Below are 25366 nucleotides of genomic sequence, written 5' to 3' on the forward strand. Positions count from 1 at the left end.
GTATCCCTTGCTTCAAGTAAAACACAGGTGGTCATGCCCTCCCTGACTTCTTGGGAAGGGTGAGAGCACCAAAGGGAAATGGGGAGCCAAACAGACATCGTCAGCAGGTTCCCTCTGGGCTGAAGTGTCTTATACTTTACCCAGTTTCCCCCCTATCTGCAGCCCTCTACAAGCACTTACCTCAAAATCTTATGAAATAGATGCTATCATTATCCCCATTTTACAGATCAGGAAACTGAGATTAAACATACATTAGTGACTTGCTCAGGGTCACACAGCTAAGTGTCTAAGAAAGGATCTGAACCCCAGTCAATGTGATTTCAGGTCCACTGCTCTATTCACTGTGTGACATATATGTTTCCACATTTTTACAGTTTTGTAAGACTACCTGATCTTAGGTGGCTAGGTGGTGTAATGGCTCAAGGGCCAAATTTCAGGCTGACTCATCTCCTTGAATTCAAACCTAGTCTCAAATGCTTATTATCTGGGCAAGTCACTTTACTGTGCCTCAGTTTCTTCATCTATAAAAGTTTCCTCTTCTATAAAATGAGCTACAGAAGGAAATGACAAACCTCTTCAGTTCTCTGCCAAGAAAACCTCACATGGGGTCAGAAAGAATAGGACACAACTGAACAAAAACAATCACAAAGACTAATCAGGATTTGCCCATTGCATGAAATCATGAGACTTGTCAAAGTCACTGAATTTTAATGGTGGAAACTTCAAGAACATGTTAATGCATTTTATGTACTTTTGCATTGCATTAATAAGAATTCACCACTAAGGGCCACCGAATATCAAAGTTATCCATGTAACATAATTAGGGACTTTAAAGAATAATGATGCTGGAAAAAAAATTCCTTGGCTTTTGGTTAAAGGTTGAGAATGCAATTATATAAACATCTATTTATACATTCTTTAACCTCTCAAAAAATTTCAGGAAATCATTAGCCAGACAAATATTTGGACTGGGAATTTAGCAATAGGTTAGGACATTCTGACAGCGTACTCATGTATGAATTTTAATGTTGTCCATAGTACAAATGGTATCTATGCATAAACAAAGTTTATAAACTCATGTTTTTGCTCAGGTTATTAGAACATATAACTATATATGTGTTTTATATATATTTGTATACTGTGTGTGTATATATATATGTATATATATACACACACATATATATGTCTTTGTGAATCTCTCTTTCTTTATATATATATATATATATATATATATATATATATATATATATATATATTCAATCTATTGTGTTCAACTCAATCATAATTGCTCATCTTCCCAGTAGCCCAATGTCTCAGTGTCATCTTTGAATTCTCACTCGTATTATATATCTAATTCATGCAAATCATGTCACAACATTGTGTGTGTGTGTGTGTGTGTGTGTGTGTGTGTGTGTATGTTCCTTTCTCGGCATAAATTACAATCACTTGAGTCCAAGTTCTCATGATCTTTTGCCTTGATAGAGTAATAATACCTTTTACTTGTCCTTCTTCCTCAAGCCTCTTCTATACTCCAATCCATTCGCCACAGTTGCCAAAGAGATTTTACTAAAATCTAAGTTTGACCAAATCGTCTTCCCTCAGTGAGTTCCAGTGTTTCCTCATTACCTCCAGAATCAATTATAAAGCTTTCATTTGAGGTTTTAAACCCTTTTCAACCCAATTCCTTCCTACATTTGAAGTTTTTCTGTACCTTACTGCCTTCCATATCCTCTATAATCAACTTCCTTGATGTTCCTTAAACATGACATTACAATTCCCATTTGAGTGTCTTTGCATTGGTTATTTATCATATTTGGAATACTCTATTCTCTTAGTTTTCTTAGTTTTCCTAGTTTGTTTTCTTATCTTCCCTCAGGACTCAATTCAAAATCCACCTTTCGCCAGAAGATTTTTCTGCTAGTGATGTCCCTATCATATTACCTACTACCTATTCTGCATGCATCTTATATATATTTAGTTAATTACATGTCATCTTCTCCATTAAAATGTCAGTTTCTTGAGTTTTTGGACCATAATTGTCTTTCTTTATATCTATTTTCCTTATTTTCCCTTGGTGATGACTTTTCTTTGTTTAAAGGTAATTATTGCCCTTTATGACGAAATTTTTTAGCAAATGGTTTGTCATATACAAACAATTTTAGGGAAAGGAAAAGAGGCTTCTTGCCTGAACAGCCCAGAGGTAGTCCAGACGTAACTTCAAGTCCACTTGTCTGGCATGAAGGGCCAGAGCACAGGAAAACAGCAAAATTGCCAATATGGGTTCATATCCACGGAGGTAAAAGGTTCCACCCCTTAGGAGAAAAGAAAAACTCAAATTAGTGATCGGTTCCTGAGGGCAACACTGTAGCTTTATATAAAAGAAACTTCTTTGAGTAATATCATAATTGCAATTACTCAAAAGATAACTATTGCTATAGATTTTAGATAGAATCTATTTTCCTTAATTCAAGGATTCTTTCTTTTTTTTTAACTATTATTCAATATTCCACTGTTTCAGTTTTATCCACACTGAGGTTTTACATTTAAAAGAACATATCCTGGTTAATTTTTTTTTAATCATTCAAAACTTTAATCAATCAGTCAAAATATATTTGTTGACCATGAGCCAGGTACTATGGTTAAGTGCTTAAGAGCACTAATTTGTTCTTTTAGAATTTAGAATATATTACTGATAATGGACAAGGTGGCCAAACAGATTGAATGGACCTTGAAAATTGTTTTTGTTCTTTTAAAAATATTGGTCTATTTTTGAAAATGATATTTATAGTTAACCAAGAATATTAAAGACATTAAATATATGAATTTTAATAAAGAAACCTCAACCCTTCAAAGTACATTTTTTTCTTATAAATATATTCCAATTCACTTTAAATGCATTCAAATTATTTCAACACTTTTCCTGAAACATACTTCTTTAAATATAATATCAGTTTATCAATAAAATCATTACCAGTTTAAATTATTTTTGCTAAATAAATAAACATATATATGTATGTGTATATATATTCTTATCCTCTTCTTTCACTGTTGAGGAGGAAAGGGAACAAGAAAAATTCAAAACAAACAAACAAACAAAAAAAACCTTGTATCAACTATGCATAGTCAAACAAAATAAATTCGTGCATTGGTTATATCTAAAAAATAAATTTATAATTCCCCCCCTAAGTCTATCACTTTTCTGAGAGAGACAGAAAATCTGAGTCATTGTTCATCTTTTGGAATTCTTGGTGTTACACTGATCAAAAAATTTAACTAAAAGACTTAGAAATCCTGATCAATTTAATGATCAACATCAACTCCAGAGGATTCAAAATGAAAACCAACTTCAGATGGAAAGGTGATGGACTCAGTGCATATAGAGATCATAATTTTTTTGGGAAAGGAGATATCTGAATAATATGGAAATTTATTTTTCTTGACTCTACATGTATGGTAATTGGCTTTGTGTTTTTCTTGCTTTCTTAGGAGGAAGAAGTGAAGTGGGAGAGAGAATTCAGAACTGATTTTTTTTTTAAAGAATTTAAAAAACTATTGCCAAGAGATGGAACTACACTGGAATTATTGGGGGAAAAAAAGATAGATAACCTCCTCCAAAGATAAACCTTTAGAAGTTTGCTTACCCCACTGCTTTTCTGTACCCACTGAGCTCCAAAACAAGTATATATAAAACTGTAACTAAAAAGAGAAGGATCATTTTTGGCAATGAAGAGACACGGAGAAATATTGCCAGTGTCAAAGTCCCCACAATGCAGGAAAGAAATGCGTGATGAGCTGTGTCACAGGGCAGGACATTTCTTGTTTTATTCATTCCTCCAGAAGAAATAATCACTAAGGAACTGCTGGAATTGGTGTTCCATGACCAAGACATGCAGCCCACCTAGAAGAATAGGAAAAAAGGAGTGTAGAAAAGAAAACCTTTTAAAGTAATAATCCATTTTGAACATACACACACTATCAAAAACAGCCCCAGCATCTTATCTGTTGAAATGATTTTAGTTTAGAATATGCATCTAGCTTTTATTATTTACAAAATTCACATTTCAAGTGTGAAAACTCAAATTTGCATATGTTATTTGATCCTTTGAAACAACAAACTTGTATATTATCCACATTTTACAGATGAAATAGGAAAACAATAAGAATTCATATTTATCTGGTGCTTCAAGATTTACATAGGACTTTTCTTTCAACAACTAGGTGAGGCATATAGGGCAAATATCATTATTCTTATTTACAGATCAGGTAAATACAATTCAGATAGACTGATTTTCTCAGTGTTTCATAGTTAGCAAATGTTTCTTAGAACATACCTCTTGCTTAACCCCCCTCAACACATACCTCCACATACATATAAAAATATACACTACATCATCTCTCTTCCACTCAGTGAAATCTATCCTACTTCTCAAACATACTAGTAGAATATCATTCTCTTTCCTATTTTCTTGTCCTTTCTACATGAAAGCCATGGTGGCAATCAGTTCTCACTGCCCATCTTTCTTCTGGAGGCTAAATAGGGCAGAATCTACTACTTCTAAATAACTGTCTATGCTTGTTTTGTGAATGGAATGAAGATATCTTAAATTTTCATTGAAATAATGTTTCAAAAACATCTTCAAACCATCTGGATCTAGTTATTTCATTTCAAGATTAATATATATACATACATATATATAAACACACACACATACATACACTACACACACAAACACACATATATGCTTCTGTTTTACCTTGTTTACTGTAACAATCCCCAAAGGTCATCTTTGAGAAAATTTACTACAAAAATCCTTTGTTTTTTTTATTTCTTTATAAGGGATTATTGAGAAAATAAAAAAAGAACTAAATGATAAAACTCTTTGCTATGCTAAATCATGAGGTAGGATATGTTTTTTCTTATGTTTTTCTCTCTTTTGGTCTGATTTTGTATTCACCACAAGACAAATATGGAAATATGTTTAAAAGGATTGTATGTATATAATATAAAACATTGTTTACTGTCTTAGGAAGGGAAGGGTTAAGGGAGAAAGGGAGAAAAAATTAAAACACAAAACCTTACAAAAATGAATACTGAAAACTATCTTTGTATGTATTTAAGAAAATAAAATACTATTGAGGAAAAAAAGAAAGACTATATGTTTTTCAAATTTGTATACCCATTGTCACAATACAACAACTTGGATAGTCCCTTTCATAGAAAATAGCTCAATAAAAATTGATTCAATATTAGCCAGAATGGAAATTGATTAAATAATTTTAAAAAGAAATGGTGAGGGGGCAGCTAGGTGGCAGTGCAGTGGTAGAGCACCAGTCCTGAAGTCAGGAGAATCTGAGTTCAAATCTGATCTCAGACATTTAATCTAGCTGTGTGACCTGGGCAAGTCACTTAATCTCAATTGCATCAGCAAAACCAAAAAACGGTGAGTACTTTTTTCATTTGAATAGAAGATTCCAGAAACTAAAGAAATCTTAAAATTGGATATTTAGCAGATACGAATCCCTTTTTTATAATAGAATTGCCTTTCTTTTTTTGTCCTCACTTCTTTTTAGATGGGTATATTATATCTACATCTATATATCTATATATCTATATCTATATATCGATACAGATCTATATCGATATCTATATATTGATATAGATCTATATCTATATATCGATATATATATATATATAATTATGTTCTCTATGACTGGCCTTAGATAGGAATTCTGGGACCTGGGACAAATCCAGTTTGAAAACGGGCATGGAGGATTTTTTTTCCCTAATCAAATACTTTTATACTCTAGAAAGATTGCCAATCTACTGAATATTCTGGCCCTTGTCCCTGAAATATGGCCAACCTCTTGGAGGATATGGGTATAGTTGTGCAGGGATGGTACTCCCCAGAAAAGAGGGCATAAACTTAAAAGACAACACTTTGACAGTATAGTGAGCAAAAGATCCTGAGATAAAGGATGGGAGACCTCCATGGGGAAGAAGTGATTTTCCCAATTCAATGTTTGAGCCTTGTGAACTGGGTGAATCCCAGTAATTTCACTCTCATTACTGTACAATCCATAATCCTGCTAATACAAAAAACATGTATTGACAAATTTAAATGGTAATTAACTATTTCTTTTGCTTTAGTAAAGCAAAAAATATTTTCATAATATGGTGATATTGGGAATAACTGAGGGATTGGATTCACTAAAGATATGAATTTGTATCCTGACTTAGACACTTGCTGTGTGAGCCCTACCATAAGTCACAACCATTCTGAAACTATTTCTTATATCTAAAACAAGACTGCTAACACTATTTACCTAGTTATCTTACACAGTTATTGTAAGGAAAGAACTATGGAGATCTTAAGCTACTATTTCCATATCAGTTATTCATTATAGATTTTTTTTTACTTAATTCACTTGTTTTAGATTTCTTGATAGTTTTTGTGTCTACTCCATTGATATCATTTGAGCAAGTAAAAATTTATTTAAAAAAATATAACATATATTTTCCACTTTCATAATTCTTTGTTGTCAAGTTAATCCAATTTTAGAACAATAAAAAAAGGAATATGCATAAATAATAAACATGTATAAATAATGAAGTGCAATAATTCTGGTGATAGGGAATCAAGTATGACATCCAGGTTTTTTGTATTATAATAAATTCTATGGATTTGATATGCACATCTACATATGCTTAGGGAAAGATTCTTACCCACAGTATAACTCAAACTGTGTCATTAAAAATCACTTTGAAGTAGGGATTAATATTTTATTAAACTTTAGCATAAAGTATAATTTCCATATATCTGTCAGTGAAAGAAAATCAGATTTTAATTTGCTTTTATTTCTATTATTTACTTACAGAGAAATTTACTCTAGATATTTGATAGGATTTAAGCAATTGAAGATTGTTGTGAGGCAGGTGACAACAAAAAAAAAATAAGCAAAGCATTTTAAAATCGCAGAATTTGTGACATAGAAATATGCCATGCTCATAGACACGGAAAGAACAAAATTAATTTGAAAATAAACTATATGAGTTTTACCTAATCTTGTAATTTTTAATATGTTGTTATTAACTTTGTTAATGGAAGTAAATTGATTTATGATATCTGGTGAGGTTGAGGTTGTCACAGCTTTTTGAGTTGTTTGATTCATTAGGTAATTATTGTATGGGTCAGGATTGAAATGGGGTGTCTTTATTGTATGGTTGTGGGGATTGAACAATGGTATTGCTGGGTTGAATTTTGTTTATTACTATTTTAGTAGTTTTGGAAGTTATTTAAGGTCTTTAATATATGATTAGTAGGTGCTTTTCATAGTTTGAAGTTCTATAAAATCTCCAGAGTCTGCAGTTGACTTCAGAGTAGTCTAAAGAGTTTATAGTATTTGGGCTGACATGGAACAGTGTCATCCCACCTATAATATTGCTAACAAAATTCAGGGCCTTTAACAAAACAAGGGTTTATATAACACCTTTTAGATGCTAGGTATTGTGCTAAGAGCTTTACAAACATTATCTTATTTGATCCTCACAATAACCCTGGGTGAAAGTTATATTATTAGATCAAATTTATAGCTGTAGTAACAGAATAGAGAGGTGAAGTGATTTGCTCAATGCAACACAGCTAAGTGTCTGATGCTTTCTTTCCTTTTTTTTTTTTAATTAATCAATTAAAATTTATTTGGAGCCTGCTAGATATCAGGCATTATGTGAAGTGACCGAAGTACAAGGAAAAGGCCAATATAGAGAAAAGTCAAAAGATAGTCAGTTCTGGAGTTGTCTTTCTGACTGTGCAGTTTATACCACTAAGGAGAAGAATTGTTATTTTGATAAGACTGTGAAGATGCTTCTAAGGCAAAATGTTCATTGCATACAGATTTTTAATTATACAGATAGAAGAGTTCACCAAGGTTTCCTCATTTTTTTTTTTTTTACATTTACATTGACATTAGACAATTAGACATCAAATGGTTTATCCATAGTCATAAAATCAGTGCATGTACTACTTCTAATTATAAAAAACTGGTACATGCAGATTGCTTGAAATTGTTTAGAAAGAATTAAAATTATGTTCTGAGAAGTGATGCTTACACTCAATAGGGGTATAGAAATCTACCTTATCCTACAGGAAAATAGGATGGCATGGGATATGGGAAGAGGGGGAGGGTGATAAAAAAAGAGGTTATACTGAGGGAGGCAGTGCTCAGTAGTAGAACATTTTTGAGGAGGGACAGGCTAAAAGGAGAGAGAATAGATGGGAAAAATACAATTAGCAATAGTAATTGTAAAAAAGAATTAAGCAAATTTCTTTGATTAGGCCTCATTGATCAAACATAAAGGGAACTGAGTCAAATTTATTTTAAAAAATTTATCAATTGATAAATTAACAAAATATATGATCTGTACCCAAAGGGCTGCAAATTAATGCATATATTTTGACCTAACAATATCACCACTAGGCATGAATACCAAAAGAGATTCAGAAAAGAAAAAAACAGGAAAATGACCTATATATACAAAAAATATTAATAGCAGCTCTATTCTCAGGATCAAAAAATCAGAAGTTGAAGGATGTTTATCAATTGGGGAAATGGCTCAATAAACTGTGCTAATTGTTTGTGATGAAATATTATTGTTCTTTGGAAAATGATGAGCAGGATGCTCACAGGGGAAAAGAAACCTGGAAAGTCTTCCAGGAAGAAAGTGAAATATACTATATACAAAGTAATAGCAATGTTCTGGGATGACCAGCTCTAAATGACTTTGTTATTCTCAGTATAGTCATCCACAACTACTCTGAAGGACTTATAATGAAAAATCCTCTCCACACTCAGAGAAGGAACTGATTGTATCTGAATACAGATTAAAGCATTCTTTATTTCTCTCTTTTTAACTAATTTTTTTCTTGAGGGTTTTTATTTTCATTATGGTGTCTTTGTTTTCCTGGCTTTTATACAAATGTTTTACATAATTTTAGTGTGGTTTCTTAATCATAGATAAGGGGATAAGGGAGAAAATCTAGAACTCAAAAAATTTAAAAACAATTATTTAAAAAATTAGCTTTGAATGTAGCTGGTGGAAAATATTAAATAAATTAATTAATTCAAAAAAAGAAGTGATGCCTAAAAGCTAGTAAATATACAACTACATCATCTAACTATATAAAGATTTGGTTCCTTCCATCACAGGTAGTTGGAAAGAACATGGATTCAAAATCAGCTTTAAACACTTACTAATTGTTTGATTCTGGGCAATTCATTAACCTTTTTTTTTTTTTTTTTTGCTTTAGTTTCCATACCTGTGAATTAGGGATTATAATAGCACTAGCTCAAATGGGATAATATGCACAAAGAGTTGATACATTTATGGTATACAGTAAACACTTAACAAATACTTAGTCTCTTTCTCTTTCTCTTTTCCTCTTCCATGCATACATCTATACCTTGTAATAGAGTTAGGGTTAGAGCTGCATTTGTGTTTTAAAACATATACATAGACTTGTATACACACACACACACACACACACACACACACACACACACACACACACCTGAATATGGAGAAGAGAAAGTTAAATTTCCATCAATATTCTACCCATTTCTCTACTCACTCATACATTGCAATGGAGTCATGATGATGAACAATAATAGTTGCTATCCTCTACCTTATAAGATTGTTACAATCCATAAAGTAATATATAAAGCTATTATTATCATCCCTATTTAACATTAAAAACTGAGGCTGAGAGTTATAATTTATCCAGTCATACAACTAGGAAACATCTGAATCAAGATTTGAACTCAGGTTTCCTGACACCCACTCCATATAGAAAACTCACCTAGTTGACTTCTTTTCACTGATATTTCTAATGATATCCTTCAGATGATGAAATTACCTGATAAACCATCATGTAATATTGACACATATTGGGGATATTTTAGTCTTGAGTGTATTTTTATTATAAGTTCTTGAAAATTGGTCATCTTCATATGTTTTGGATGTCAACTCTTCATGAAGAAGTATGTTACTTTGGCTAGTGCTATTCCTTTTCTTTGTTTTGCTGAATTTAGAATTTAGTACATGCAAACTAGAGAAAGATTTGTTGTTGTTATTCAGTCATTTCAGGGAAGTTCTTGTTTTTAATGACTCCATTTGGGGCTTTCTTGGCAAAGATACTAAAGTGGTTTGTAATTTCTTTCTCTAATTCATTTACAGATGAGAAATTGAGACAAACAGAGTTAAATAACATGCCCAGGGTCACACATCTAGTAAATGTCTGAACTTGGATTTGAATTAATGAAAATAAGTTTTCTTGACCCCAAGCCCAGTGTTTTAAAAGCTGCACGTTCCTTAAAAAATTCTAGAAATGGAACTAGGCCTACTAGGTAGTAGTAGTACTACTACTAGCTAGTAGATCTATCTACTTAGAACTAGGTAGATCAAAATACACAGTATTGTTTAGGGAATCAAAAAGCAGAAATTACAAGTTTTTGTTTCTTAAGGAATCAAAATATTTTCAAGAAAATAAAGCCATAGGAGTATGCATCTTTATATTCATTAAAACCCTATGTAGATCTTTAGAATCAAACTCTATAGTGGTCTAGTCAAGACTAGACTTAAGTAGTTACTGAAAATGTGCAATTCTATTTATAACAATATTGCTGAAATTCTGCCTTTGCATTACAAAGTTAAATACTTACCACACATCCTTGTGCCACGGAGTAAAGTAAGATCACAATGAAAACACATAAAACAGTACGAATCTGAATTGTCAGGCACCCTGGAAAACACTACATAAATAAAAAAAATTATTCCTCTTAACAAACATTATTTTAACCATATTTTAAAATATTCTATAAATGAGCACATAGAAGGAAGCCAACATTTCCCATCTTTCTAGCTAATTATTCCCCTATTAAGCTAACTTCCAGCTTCCTGAGTAATATTCTTCTATCCTCTATTTTCAAGCACATACTTTGGAAAACAACAATGTGGTATCTTGGAAAGAACATCCATGGAGATTTAAATCTCAGGCTAGCCATTTTTTACTTGTGTGAACTTGGAAAATATATTTATTGATGTCTCTTGCCTTTACATTTTACCTTTATTATTCCTGCTGATATCACCATTCCCTCTTTCTTGTAATCAGAAATCAATTAAGCAAATATATGTGTAATAAAAAACAAAACCAAATCTTGTTTGATGTGTGCAAGATTCTGTATTAGTAGTTCCCTGCCTTTCTTCTCCATATTCTTCTCCAGGATTTTCTTGTCTTTTAAACTTAAAACTCAACTTCCTTTTGGTGATCTTTTTATTTACATTGTGTATATTGTCTACTGGTTTTGCCTTAATTTCCTGTGCATTAGATCATGTACATCTTCTAATGATTCCCTACCATTTCTTATGGCAAATAGTCCATTATATTGTAATCAGAGGCTCAAAGCCCATTTATATAGGTCTCTTCTCTTTGGTGAGACTGATTACTAAATGACTTCCAATTATGTGAGGGGTAGACTTGGCAAGAACTTGAAAGAAGAGAGATAGTGGGTTTATGACTTATAGTACAAAGAGAAAAGAAACATGAAACTAGATTATCTTTGAGGAGATGTCCCTGAGGGAGAAAAAGACTCTGGAAAGATGTCACTATACAGAGGAACTGGCACTTCAATTATGCCTCTGCCACCCCAGTTGAAAGCAAATGAATTTACCTAATGTAGAAGTATGGAAAGCAAAAAACAAAACTAGGAGGGGAATGAAGGCCACCTTGGTTTCCTCCACAAAATGGAGGCCCCAGGAAGAACTCTACAATGGAAGAAAGAGTAGGACTTTTCAGAAAAATATTACACATTGTAAAGACATAGAGATGGATGGATATTCTAAGTTGCTGAGGGAAGCACTAGATTGAGACAGAGGCAGAAGCAGGATTTTTGAAGTTTGAAAGATAAAACAAAATGAGAAGAAAATACAATTTGTTTTGTTTTGTTTTAACATTTCCCTATGTGTAGCAGCATTATATATAATTTGTTTCCACAAAAAGTGCTGCTATGAATATTTCCTTAAATTGGATAGACCACAGTACACTAGACAAGTACTGGCCATGGATTTTTCTTGGCAAAGATACTGGAATAATCTGCCATTTCTTCTCCAGTGAATCACCTTTCATAATATTAATCCTTTATTTCTGTCTTTGATTTCCTTAGCCAACTTGCTCATTTTGCATATAAAGAAACAGTTTCAGAAAACTGGTGTGAGTCAGCCATGTCTTAGTTATGATGGGCATCATTAGAGATGAAATTCAACCCAATTTCTCCATCTCTAAATGCATTTTTTCACTATAATGCTGTTTTTTGATGTAATAATCAAAAATTGCTTTTATTCCTTATCTAGGATAAGGAAAAATAGATCCCAATCAGCAACAGAAGCTTTACAATTCTTAGCCAGAGCTGTGTGGACTTGCCTTTTAAAGCATCTTTAGAAAATTATATTTCAATATAATTGATTTCTTCTATAATTCTGATTTATATTATGCATTATAACACATTGTTTTAAGATGTCTATAGGCTTTACCAGACTTCCATCTCTCTCTCTCTTTCTCTCTCTCTCTCTCTCTCTCTCTCTCTCTCTCTCTCTCTCTCTCTCACACACACACACACACACACACACACACACACACACACACACAAATAAACAAGTAGATTTTAAGAACATTTGCTTTACATAAAAAATCCAAGGTTGAATACTGGAGAGAAAGAAATTAGAGTAAGATAAATGATCAAATACTGGGATTTTTTAATATGTGTGCCTACTCTTAACTAACATTTCTCACATCTTTTGCTATTTATGCATGCCTACAGAAACTAGAGTTTAGATCTGGGAAAGGGAGAAATTGCCATATTTGGGGAATTAAAAGGAACATTTAGATGACTAATTTTGCTCCTGCATTTTAAAGCTCAACAGATTTTTTTTCTCTTGGTGATAATGTTTTATTTTGTTTTGTTTTTTTGCAGAGCCATGGTGGGGGGTACACACTAAGAAACACAGGTGATATTAATTTCCAAAACATTAAAATTACTTTAGTTAATGCTTTCAAACTGTCCCTTTTATTTTACATAAATATCTAGTTTCTTATATTCCGAATCAAATGTTAATGGTTTCTTTTTAAGTAAATGCTCTTCATTTCTCAGGAATTTCTGAAGTTTTCTTTTTGGATAAAATTACATAAAATTGTTGTGTTTTCCTGTTAGATTTGTTCTGCATAGATAAATCATCAGAGACCATTTTACTTTTGTATCTTTATGAGACCTATTTTGATTTTTATCAAATGCTTTTTCTGCATATATTGAGATAATCATATGGTTTTGTTAATTTGGTTATTGACATAGTCAATTATGCTAATAGTTTTCTTAATATTGAACCAGCCCTGCATTCTTGGTATAAATCCTATTTGGTCGTGGTGTATTATCTTGGGGATGATTTTCTCTTTGCTAATGTTTTATTTAAGATTTTTGCATCAATATTCATTAGGGAAATTGGTCTATAATTTTCTTTCTCTGTTTTTGTCCTACCTGGTTTAAGTATCAGTACCATATCTGTGTCATAAAAGGAATTTGGTAGGAGTCCTCCATTCCCTATTTTTTCAAATAATTTATATAGTATTGGAATTAATTGTTCTTTAAATCCATCTGGTCCTTGGGATTTTTTCTTAGGGAGTTGATTAACAGCTTGTTCTATTTCTTTTTCTAAAATGGGACTATTTAAGTAATTTATTTCCTCTTCTGTTAATCTGGGCAATCTATATTTTGGTAGGTATTCCTCCATTTCACATAGGTTGTCAAATTTATTGGCATAAAATTGGGCAAAATAACTCCTAATAACTGCTCTAGTTTCCTCTTCATTGGTGGATAATTCTCCTTATTCATTTTTGAGACTAACAATTTGATTTTCTTCTTTCTTTTTTTCTAATCAAATTAATTAAAGACATCTATTTTGCTGGATTTTTCATAAAACCAACTCTTAGTTTTATTTATTGATTCAATATATATGTATATATTTTACTTTCAATTTGATTGAGCTCTCTTTATTTTTAGAATTTCAAGTTTGGTATTTGATTGGAGGTTTTTAATTTGTTCTTTTTCTAGCTTTTTTAGTTGCAAGTCCAATTCATTGATTTTCTTTTTCTCTCTTTTATGCAAGTAAGCATCTAGAGATATAAAATTTTTCCTTATTACTGCTTTGTGGTTGCATCCCACAAATTTTGTTATGCTGTCTCATTATTGTCATTCTAGGAGGCCTACTTTGAAGTATGTTGACTAGGTCCAATAGCCTGGTTATCAGGCTACAGATCTTTGTTGGTAAAGAGTTATATTTCTAAAAATACTCATTTGGAAGATTTAGGTGGCTGAGTGCAACAGAAAAAGAATCTTAGAAGTAAGCTTGATGCCTCTATAACTTAAATTATTAAGATCCTATAATATAGTACATGGCCCAAAGTGCTAAACTCTGTGAGAGGTCTTGAAATATTCTACTTTGGCGAAATGTAGTAGCCATGTGCAAGAACAGTGAGTCATTTGGATATAGTTCAAAAGACGGCAGAGAGCTATTACAAGTTTTCGACAATGAAATGATATCATAACTGTTTTATGAAGATTAATGTGATATCTATATGTAGTATGGACTGATAGGAGGAGAAACTAGGCCTAGGAAGATCAGTAAGAAAGCTGTTATGACAGCTTGGGAGAAAGATAATAGGCATATGAAATAGGGAAATGACAATAGAAATAGGAAGAGGAATAAATTCTGGATTTAACAATGAAGAAATACTGAGGAAGGAGAATCTATAGGATTTGGTGGCTGAATAGAATTGAAGCAAAGAACACAGAAGAGTTAAAAAAATTAGTGATGTTCAAATTATGGATGACTGGAATAAAGTTGGTAAGCCTAATAGAAATAGGCTAATGAGAAATATTTGGTTTTGGGGAAAAGATGAATTCACTTTGGGACCTGCTGGGTTTGTAGTATAATGCTATCTTCAGATGGAGAAGACAAATGGACAGGTAAAAATGTTGGCCTAGAGCTTGGAAGAGATGAAAGCAGACTTTCTGACATAATCCTGTTGGATGTTCTATCAAGTTCTTATTTATACTTTGAGGAAAACTGGGTATTTAGGAAGGTATCACTGAAGCCCAAGTATAGATTAGTTGAAGAATAAAATCTCCATATTTTCTTTTATAATTTTTAATCCCTTGGCTACCCCATAAAATTCCTTTTGAGAAATCCAAACCTAATTTAAGAATGAAAGCAATGTAGAAACTGGCATGTTTTGATAAATCTAGTATATTGTGGGTCATGACTAAGATAAAAATTAAGGATAGGGAAAGAAGCAACTAAACGACTAGGTAGTGTAGTGGATTGAGCAGCAGGCTTGGAGTCAGGTAGATCTGACTTAAAATCTAGACTCAGACACTTACTAGCTATGTGACACCTGGGAAAATCATTTAACCCTACTTGTCTAAATTTCCTCATATGTAAAATGAGTAGAAGAAGGAAATGGCATAATTTCATAGGATTTAAAAGAGGAAGCACCCTTAGAGACAATCTAGCTCAGGTTTTTCTCTTTATAACCAGGAAGAATAAGTGACTTATCATTCAAATTCACAGTAAGTAGCAGAGCTGAAATCTGAACTCAGAGGTTTTGATTATATTCTTTCCACTATCATGGGAAATATAATACAAGGTTGTTATTGTTATTTTTTAATGACTGATTGCTTATTTAGACCTGTTTGTACAACATATAATACAAAGCATTCTTTATTTTAAAAGGAACCAGAATATGCTACTGTGGAGAAAAAGGGCAGCCTTCTTTAGAATATAGAAAAGGAAAATCCCCCAGGAACATGAGCCACAATTACCTAAACATCAACACAGTAGGTTGCTGAGAACAAGTGTATTCTCAGCAAAGGCAGAAATGACACCACTACTATTCTTTAAAGTTTCTGAAATAATGGCATGTCACTATTCTAGACCTGGAAACTGAGAGCAAATGGGGATCAAAACATGCTGGAAACCTTAAGAAGAGGATGTCAACAGTGTGACAAGCATGATAAAGTGTAATTGGGGAAAGAGTTTTCAATCTTAGAACAAAACACCTACCTTTTATAGAAAAAAAAGGTTATTGTGCAATGCTGTACAAGGAGAACAGCAGAGCCAAGGGCATATTGCAGAGCACAAAGAGATCATTCTTTGAAATAGGAATCAACTCCATCACATTTTCACTCTGCATACTCTAAGGGCAATCCCAGTTTCAGTGAAATGTACTTGAGAACAAACCTTTTTTGGTTCATGATTTATTTGTGAAATTAAGATAACAGAGATTAATTTAATATTAGCAAAGAAGGAAACAATATTTAAAATGTTATCAGATTTTCATTGGCCTGTTTTGATTGGGAAAAAGTAGATGTCTTCCTGTTGTATTTGCACAATATTTTGGTCATGATAATCAAGTTGGGAGATGAGAGAGTTGGATGCACTCATGTAAAAGCAGACTTGATATAGGCAGATTTTATAAAGTTACAAATATCCCAGGATGCCAAAAGCACTTGAAGGTGTGATCTCAGAGATACTGGCAATAATATTTAGTACTTTATGTATAATAAATTTTTAGTAATTTTTTTGACCTAGCATTCCATCAATGAAGTTGTTATGTTTTGCTATTTGTATTCTCAGTGCTTACTATAGTAACTAGCACGCAATAAGGACTTAATGAATGCTTTTTTTCCCCTTTAATTTGGTTATTTTTTCATTTATTGGAGAGAAGCCAGAGATTATATGGAATAGTGGAAAACATTTTAGGTTTAAAGGGAAAGGAACTGTGTTCAAATTCCAGTTTTGCCTGAGTGAAACTGGGGAAAATCCAGATAAAATTGGGAAAGAGATGCTAGATCTCTCTGGGACTCTGTTTCTTTGTTTATAAAATAAGATCCAAAAGGACTTCTGACATCCCACTCAGCTATAAATCTTTGTTTATTTAAATTGAATACCAACTTAAAGTGGAAGCGATTGGGGCAGAAGGGCAAGTTGTGGGGGAGGGGGATAGACTGTGGACTAGAAAGATGAACATTAATCCCTGAAAGAATTATTCAACAAATAATAAAACAAATAGCATTTGTACTTTAGAAGAGAGTGAGGTGATCATCACTATGAGTTTACTTGAGTTCATTGAAAAGAATTCATGTAAAATTTCAATCTTTGTGACAAGAACCTGAGACAGTATATAATTGTACAAAATATCAGGCCAAGAATCAGGCAGTTCTAGGTTCTCCTCTGCTCTTATCTACCTATCCTGAACAAATTTATTTAACCTGATTCTCATTTTCCTTACCTGCAAAATGATGAAACTATAATAAGATTATCTCCATAGATTTCAAAAATTGTATGATTTTGTGATATGGATCTGGATAAATTTGATTGGGAAATTGTTCAGCACATATATCTCTGGACAAGCAGATGTGGTACACGCGGTTAAAATGACTACTTAATTCTCTGAAGAGTAAAGTCCACGAGAGTCCCACATACCACAGAGTTCTAATGTCACAATGAGAATATGAAATCAAAAGACCCATTCAAGAGCCCATACATTTTTTTTTGATAGGGGCATTGCTACCTCTCACTTGTCAAAGAATTCTATTAAGCTAGTAGTGACTAACTCCTATAGAATCATCAAGGGATGTTCTTTTTACATGTTTCAGATTCAAAGAAAACTTGTTTAATCATGGCAGAACTATAAGCAGGTTTGAATATATGTGTATATAATATAGTATTTCATTCCAGACTTTGTTGACATGCATTTGATTGATTTTATGGTTATCTATAACAAAGCAAACAGCAAAATTCAAACTATGTGGGATAAAGATGTATGCCATGGAAGATATTTGAGAAATATGTGGGGCTCAGATGTTCAACTCTATTTCAAAATTCCACAAGTGCAAAGATCAAAAAAAAGTGGAAAAGTAGAACATAAAACACTAGTAAATTTGGCCAGTGTAGACATTGAGGGAAAGATGATCTTAGGATTTAGAGTTAGAAGGGATTTTAGAAATCATGTAGTCTAATCCTGTTTATTTTTGTTTAACTGTACTGCTATCTTTTTTTAAAATCACATTTCTAAATATCCCCCTTTCACTTCCCTACCCACCAATACTTCTTATAACCAAAATAAAAAGAGAAAAAGCAACCTAGCAAAATTAAAAACCCCGTTATTTAACTGTAACAACAAATATAATATCTCTATGCATTGTCCTCCATTTAGGCAAAAAAAAAAAAAAAAAAAAAGGATGGAGGGACCTTTCCTTTCCCCTTATTTGAGGACAAACTCAGTCATTATTGTTGTCATTATTTTTAATTACAGTGCTGTGTATTTTGTTCTTCTGGTTTCATTTACTTTACTCTATATCAGTTCATTTCTCTTCCCATGGTTTTTTCTGAATTCTTCATATTCAATATTTTTCATGGAGCAGTAATATTATTCCATTACATTCACGTATCACAATTTGTTTAGCTATTTCCCCAAACAACAAACATCTACTTTGTTCTCAGTTCTTTGTAACCACAAACATTGCTGCTATGGATATTTTTGATATACATCAAACTATCCATTTGTTTTTGAGATGAGAATTCTTGATATGATATACGTAGATAACTGCTTCAGCTTCCCCCATGGATTGAACTTCATGCATAATCTATGAAGGTTCTACTAAATCTTTTCAGCTAACAATTCAAAATCACTGAAATGATTAATATAATATCAAATTATATGTGTATACCTGAACTCGTGTGACATGTAGATACATAATACAAGCCACTAGGAAGCATATGCAGAACACCAGGAGAACCAGGACGATGATATTCCTAGGGAGAGAAATGAATTAGGGCACTGATTCAGTCATGTGAGCAATTCTATACTTGTTCTTTCCATTCATGTTCTTGTCATGTTCTTTTCCCTAACTCCTTTTAATGTCCAGCTCAAGATTGAGCATGATGACATAGGCTGCTAGTCTCAGCCCTTTGGAGGCTAAAGCAGGCAAATTTCTTGAGGTCTGTAATTCTCAGATGGGAGTGGATGTTTGCAATAAGTCTGGCATCCATAGAGTAAGCCCCTAAGGGAAGTACATTAGGTTGCCTAAAATTCTGAGCTAATCAATGGTGGGATTGGGACCATGAGTGGACACTGTACTTCTATCCTCAATGTGTGTGTGTGTGTGTGTGTGTGTGTGTGTGAGAGAGAGAGAGAGAGATTTTCAAAATTTAAAATATATGTATATTTAATTCATGTATCACCTCCTTTTCTACCTTAAAGGGAAGAGACTATTTCATTTTTATCTCTTTCATCCCCAATGCCCATAATAATGGGTACTTAATACTTATTGATGAGATGACTTTGGGATCTCAAAATCTATGTCAACACAATGATAAATCATGTGAATGTCATTCTTTTAGCTTGTATGCCTGGTGCTTTATATAATGCATGGAGCTTGAGAAATATTCACTGATTGATTGATAAGTATCCAAGTCTCAGCCTAGTAGAAATATGGATAAGCTAATCACCAGAAGGTTGGCCACCATAAGATAAAGTTTTTCAGTCACAGTAATTTATAAAGATCATTTTCTGTTTTTTATTTTTTCTTGGCATTTTTAAAATGAAATCTTTTTATTTTCAAAACATATGCATGAATAATTTTTCAACACTGACCCTTGCAAACTTGATATTCCAAATTTTTCCTCCCTTTCCTCCTCAGTCCCTCCTCTAGTTGGCAAGAAATCCAATATATGTTAAACATGTGCAATTATGAAAATCATTTTCTAAGATGTAGAGGGGCTGTGATCTATTTTAGTAGATTATAATCATAAATTTGACAAAGTAAGGCTAGACCTATGATTTCATTGGAGTAGAGAGCTCTCTGTTTGGAAATTCCCTCCCTTCCACCATAGTTGATCAGAAGTTTCTTTTAACTTATAATTTTAGTGTGTTGCTCAGGGTACCCAAAGTTTAAGTGGCTTGCAAAGGATCACAAAGAAAATGTACTTCATAAGCAGGACTTAAACCTAGTTTGTTTGTTTTTTTAACTCAAAACACAATCCTAATCATTATATTACACTGACTTCCAATAATAGTAATAGTAACTAGTAAATTCATAAACTTGAATATGTAAAAAATATATATAGGCAGCTAGGTGGCAAGGTAGATAGAACCTTGGACCTAGATTTAGGACTTCAGATAAAGTCTTAGATACTAGCTGTGACACCTGGAGCATGTCACTTAAACTCTGTGTACCACAGTTTCCTCATTTGTAAAATGAGGATAAAGAGGGCATCTATCTCTGAGAATTGTTCTAAGGATAAAATGAACTATTTGTAAAGCATTTAGCAAAGTTTAAAGCTCTACGTAAAGGCTCTTGTTGTTTAATTACTTTTCAGTCCTGTCCAACTCTGTGACCTGAGTTGGGGTTTCCTTGATAGAGATAATGGAGTGATTTGCCATTTTCTTCTCCAGCTCATTTTGGAGATGAGGAAACTGAGGTGAACAAGGTTGACTGATTAGGAGATATCAAGGCCAGGTTTAAGTTCAGGTGCTTCTTATTCCAGGCCTGGCATTCTATCCATAGTGTCATATGGCTGTCCTTATATGAATAAGAGCTGTTAATATTATATTAAATACTTAATGTGCAATTTTTCATTTAATCCTCTAAATAGTCCTCTCTGATAAATAGCAAAAGTTATTATTCTAGAGATGGGAAAACTGTGGTTCCCAAAGGAAAAGTGTCTTGCTTGAGGCTCCAAATAATTGAGAAAAACCAACCTCTTCCCTCTAGATATTCTCATACCACTAGGGACAAAGGTTCATATTTCATTATGTGGATAAAATGCTGGCAGAGTACAAGGACGTTCATTTTAGGCCTCTACCCAGTGTCTCTCAATCAGGAATACAGCTAGGAGGGAAAATTTTCTCTCCAAGCAGCTTCTAATCATTACTTATGATCAGTCAATCAATATTTTTTAAGCTTCTCCTATGAACCAGGAACTGTGCCAAGTGCTGAGGAAAAAATAGGGGCAACCTTCTAGGAACTTATAATTTAATGTAAATACAAATACATACAAGCAAGTTATATACACAATAAATAGAAAATAATTAACAGAAGGGAGACAATAGAATTAAGAGGAGTTGTGAAAGGCTTCCTGTAAAAAATGGGATGGTAGTTAAGATTTAAAGGAAATCAGAGAGTTCTGTAGGTGGAAACTAAGGTCATCATTAACAGACAATAGGCAGAGAGAATGACCAGAGTTCAGAGATGAAGTTGTTTCTGGATTGGCTAGAAAGCCAGATTCACTTGATTGAAGAGTACAGATTGAAGAATAGCATGTAAGACTGAAAAGGTAAGAGCAGGGTAGGTTAGGAAGGGCTTTGAATGTCAATCTGCACTTTGTATTTGATCCTTCAGGTAATGCAATATTATTTAAGTTTTTCTTTATATTTCTTACTATATGAAACATGTAAACATTTAGCAGTAAATTTAAAAATACTTTAATGAAAATTATTTACATTTAAAGTTTTAAAGTCACATGTGGGTCCAATCTGAAATAAAAAGCATTAATGAAATCTTTCAGCTTAATTGCTTTCACGAATGTTGATTTATTGCTTTGGAATCACAAGGTTCACTTGAGAAAGTAAAGTCATAGTCAATGTAATTAATCTTTGATTGGGAGGAGTGCATTAAGGGACCAGAATACTTAACAAGGTTTTCAACTATATTAAAGTCAGGAAAGCTACTTACTGTGGGATTATTAGAAGGTAGACAAGGCCAAATAAGGCAGCTAGAACCAGTGAAAGGACCACAGCACTAGTGAAATACTCATCTTGAAGCTGGTGATACTGTGGAAGAAGAAATGTTGGAAATTAGAAGCTGAGAAAATGCACTGAGAAATAGAGCTTCAATAATTTATTAAGGGAGTTTAATAAGAAAATGTTTTATTGTTTCAGGAATTTTGGAAATGTTTAAAGAAAAATATCTCCTCTTACTTAAACCTTTTCCTTTGTATAACTGCTTTATTAGCCGAAAAGAAAACACACACACACACACACACACACACACACACACACACACACACACTCTCAAAAACACACACACACACACACACACACACCCCCATAGAAATCAAACCTTAAATATTGAGTAACTTTCATGTGGGCCCTTGAGATCAACATTTTCAACCAGTCACTTACTTTTTCTTCGCGTTCTTTATGTTTGTACTTTAGGGTAAAGAAATTCAAGTCTGCCATCTCAGACTCTGTTTGCCGGGCTTCTATCAAACGGCTAATATATCTGTTTACTCGTGTTCCTGGAGTAGTGTATACAATGTTTGTAGAAAAAGAGGATCGATTCCTGAGTTTTTCAGAGGCCGTCCTTAATGCTCTCCTCTGCAGTATCAATAGAAACAAAAAGACTTGTTCAAAATCTTGATTTTTAAAAAGATCATACTTTTTAAAATTCTCATTTGACAGAACATGTGTTTATTTTCTCATCAACAAACAGGAAAAGTTATCACTAGATTGTCCAGTCTTAGTAAAACTAAAGGGTCAGAAATGCTAAAGAAGTCAAGGAGCTGATTCCAAAAGCCAACAATATATTTTTGCTAGTCAGAAAATATTCTGGTCTCTATACTCCCTACACATTGTGTTTATATTTAAATACTCCTTTAGTTAATCTTTCATTTGACTTCAAATTAATCCCACAAGCTATGTGATGCTTGTATCATCATTAAACCCACTTAATAGATAAATAAACTAATATTATTGGAAATGAAGTGACACTGCTACTAAATAACAGAGGGGAGATTCAAACTAATGTCCTTTGACTCTGAGTACAACATTTTGTAACCACATCAAAATATTCCCCAAGTCAAACATGCAGGAACCATACTTGCTCAAGTTTCTTCATTGAGAATAGATTATACAGTTTTTTAAGATAATTACTTATATGGTTGTGGCTTATGGCATAAATGTGATATCAATGTCATTTGGAGAAAAAGAGTCCTAGCCAGTTCTTTCTTTTTTTTCTTCATAGGTATGAAAACAAACCTGCAATACAGAGTTGACTAGAAATCAACCTGGAAATTAACATGTGTATCTTTAAAAAAAATTTACTTGAGAGCACAAATATTTAACTAACAACATTGAGATGCTCTGTCATAAATATGACATAATCATAATATATGATGGACTTTTATTAAATCTTAAGATTTAGAATCAGAAAGGATGTTATGAATCATAATCTAGAGATCATGTTAAATTTGGTTTTTTTCAAAACATTACCCATGACAAAAGTGAATGGACATATCTCTGTTCTAGATCTTGTTGACAATTGTGCTTATTAACAGAGCATTTTCTTGGATGCCATTTCCATTTCCTGATGAGCTATGAGAAAGAAATATTTTAATGGTGTCATAAAGTCAGTCAGAAACTGAGAGTGTATTATATTTAATGGATAGCCAGAGCATTGCACTGGTATAATTGAAAGAATAAAAAATCTAGGGGAATTAGAATGATAGCTTCAATTTATCGAATATGTGAAGGTTAGCAAAGCTTTTTACAGATGTTAACTCATTGGATCCTCCCAACATTCCTGTGAGGTAGATGCTATTATCAAACCCATTTTTACAAAGAAAGAAAGGCTGGAAGAGTTTCAATAATTTGGCCCATGATCATGAAAACTAGTGAGCATCAAAGGTAGTATTTAAAGTTAAGTCTTCCTAACTTCAGTCCAACTTTGATCCAAGGCACCACCTAGATATAAGACCTCTCCTTAGATTTGCTAAGGATAATTTATGCCATGATCACACCAAGATGAAAGGGTGTAACTAAATTATGATCTGGATCAATGGAAAACACACTTATCCCAATGAGATCACAACTTGATATAATTATTGAATGTGTCTTCTCTCATCATCTCCTCCTTCCCTCAGATTTCAGAAGGAAAGTCTCCCTTGCCTAAACTAACTGCTCCCACTAGTCTCTCATTTTTATTGCATCTTTTTCTTTTTGTATATCTCTCATTTTCTCTCCTTGTCTCTGTCTCTCCCTGCTCTTCATTTCTTCCCCTTCTTTCTCTTCTTCTTTCTCCTCTTCCTCCTCCTCCTTCATTGTGCCCCCATACTCTTCTCTTCCCCCTTTTAACCACAGGCTACAAATATATTTGTACTCAGGTAATTAGCACCTCCCCCACCCCAATATTTCTCTTTTCTTTGTCTCATTCTGTATATTTCTCTCTGTCTTTCTCTATGTCTCTGTCTCTGTCTCTCACAAATACACACTTATATGTATCAAACTGTAGTAAATACAATAATAAAAATAGTAACAACTATATTTGTTTAGTGTTTATTATATGTAAGCATGTGCTAAACTCTTAAAAATTATTATTTCATTTATCTCATAACAACCCTGGGAGAGAAGTGTCATCATCAACTCCATTTTATAGATGAAGAAACTGAAGCAAACTGGGTTAAGTGACTTGCCCAGAGTCACACAACTAGCAAGTGTCAGAGGCCAGATTTGAACTCAAGACTTTCTGAATTCCAATCCTCTATTAACTTGGCTCCTTCAACATCTATCAGATACTTTCTTTCTCTCAAACTTCCCTTAATATCTGGGACATTCTCACGCTAGAATAAACATCATTGCCTAAAGCCTTCTCATTCTGGAATATTTCTCTAGCATGCTGAATCTCTTCTTCCATTGGTTAGTCGTTCTTAGGGTCTCCATGGGAAGGAGCCCATGCTAGTCAACCTTTATTCCTCTCCTGGCTCTGCTTCTGACTTTCTGGATATTGATACTTTGCTTCCAAGTCTGAATCTATCCTACTTCCCCACCTTTATCATAGCTTCCTTTGTGTGTTATCTTTCCCCATAAGAATGTTAAGTTATTTGAAGGCATGAATTGCCTTTCTTTTTGCTTATATTTGTATTCCCTGGGCTTACACAATGCCAGAAACATAGTCTACATTAAAAAAAAATGTTGTTGCCTTGTTTGTTTGTTTTTGCCCCATTTAATAAACATTTGTAATCTCAAATAACAAAAATAAGATGTTATCTTAAGAGTCAATTTACATTTTCTGGGAAAGGATTTTCCCTGCTTGGGGTTTCATTTTTTGTTCCAATTTTTCTTTTGTTGTTTTACTTTTCCCATAGCATTATTGTTTTTCCTCTAGTACTTATTTGTTTGTTTTTTCTCTTAAGTAAATATAGAGCAGCTATAATGGATAAATCTGGGCAAAACTATATGGCAAAACTACTGTTATCCAAATA

At 33.0% G+C, this 25366-nt stretch overlaps 1 protein-coding gene across 1 annotated transcript in view; it reads right to left on the reverse strand.

Moving 5' to 3' along the window:
• ADCY1 (adenylate cyclase 1) overlaps positions 1-25366 on the reverse strand; it is a 193100-nt gene that overhangs the window by 45126 nt on the left and 122608 nt on the right. Inside the window, exons 8-10 of the mRNA XM_051970634.1 lie at positions 22290-22484; positions 21841-21938; positions 2186-2312 (exon numbers count right to left, since the gene is read on the reverse strand). Coding sequence (XP_051826594.1) covers positions 2186-2312; positions 21841-21938; positions 22290-22484 — 420 coding nt within the window. The remainder of the gene's footprint in view (positions 1-2185; positions 2313-21840; positions 21939-22289; positions 22485-25366) is intronic.

Source organism: Antechinus flavipes, chromosome 1 (assembly GCF_016432865.1).
Source record: "Antechinus flavipes isolate AdamAnt ecotype Samford, QLD, Australia chromosome 1, AdamAnt_v2, whole genome shotgun sequence".
Taxonomy (NCBI): domain Eukaryota; kingdom Metazoa; phylum Chordata; class Mammalia; order Dasyuromorphia; family Dasyuridae; genus Antechinus; species Antechinus flavipes.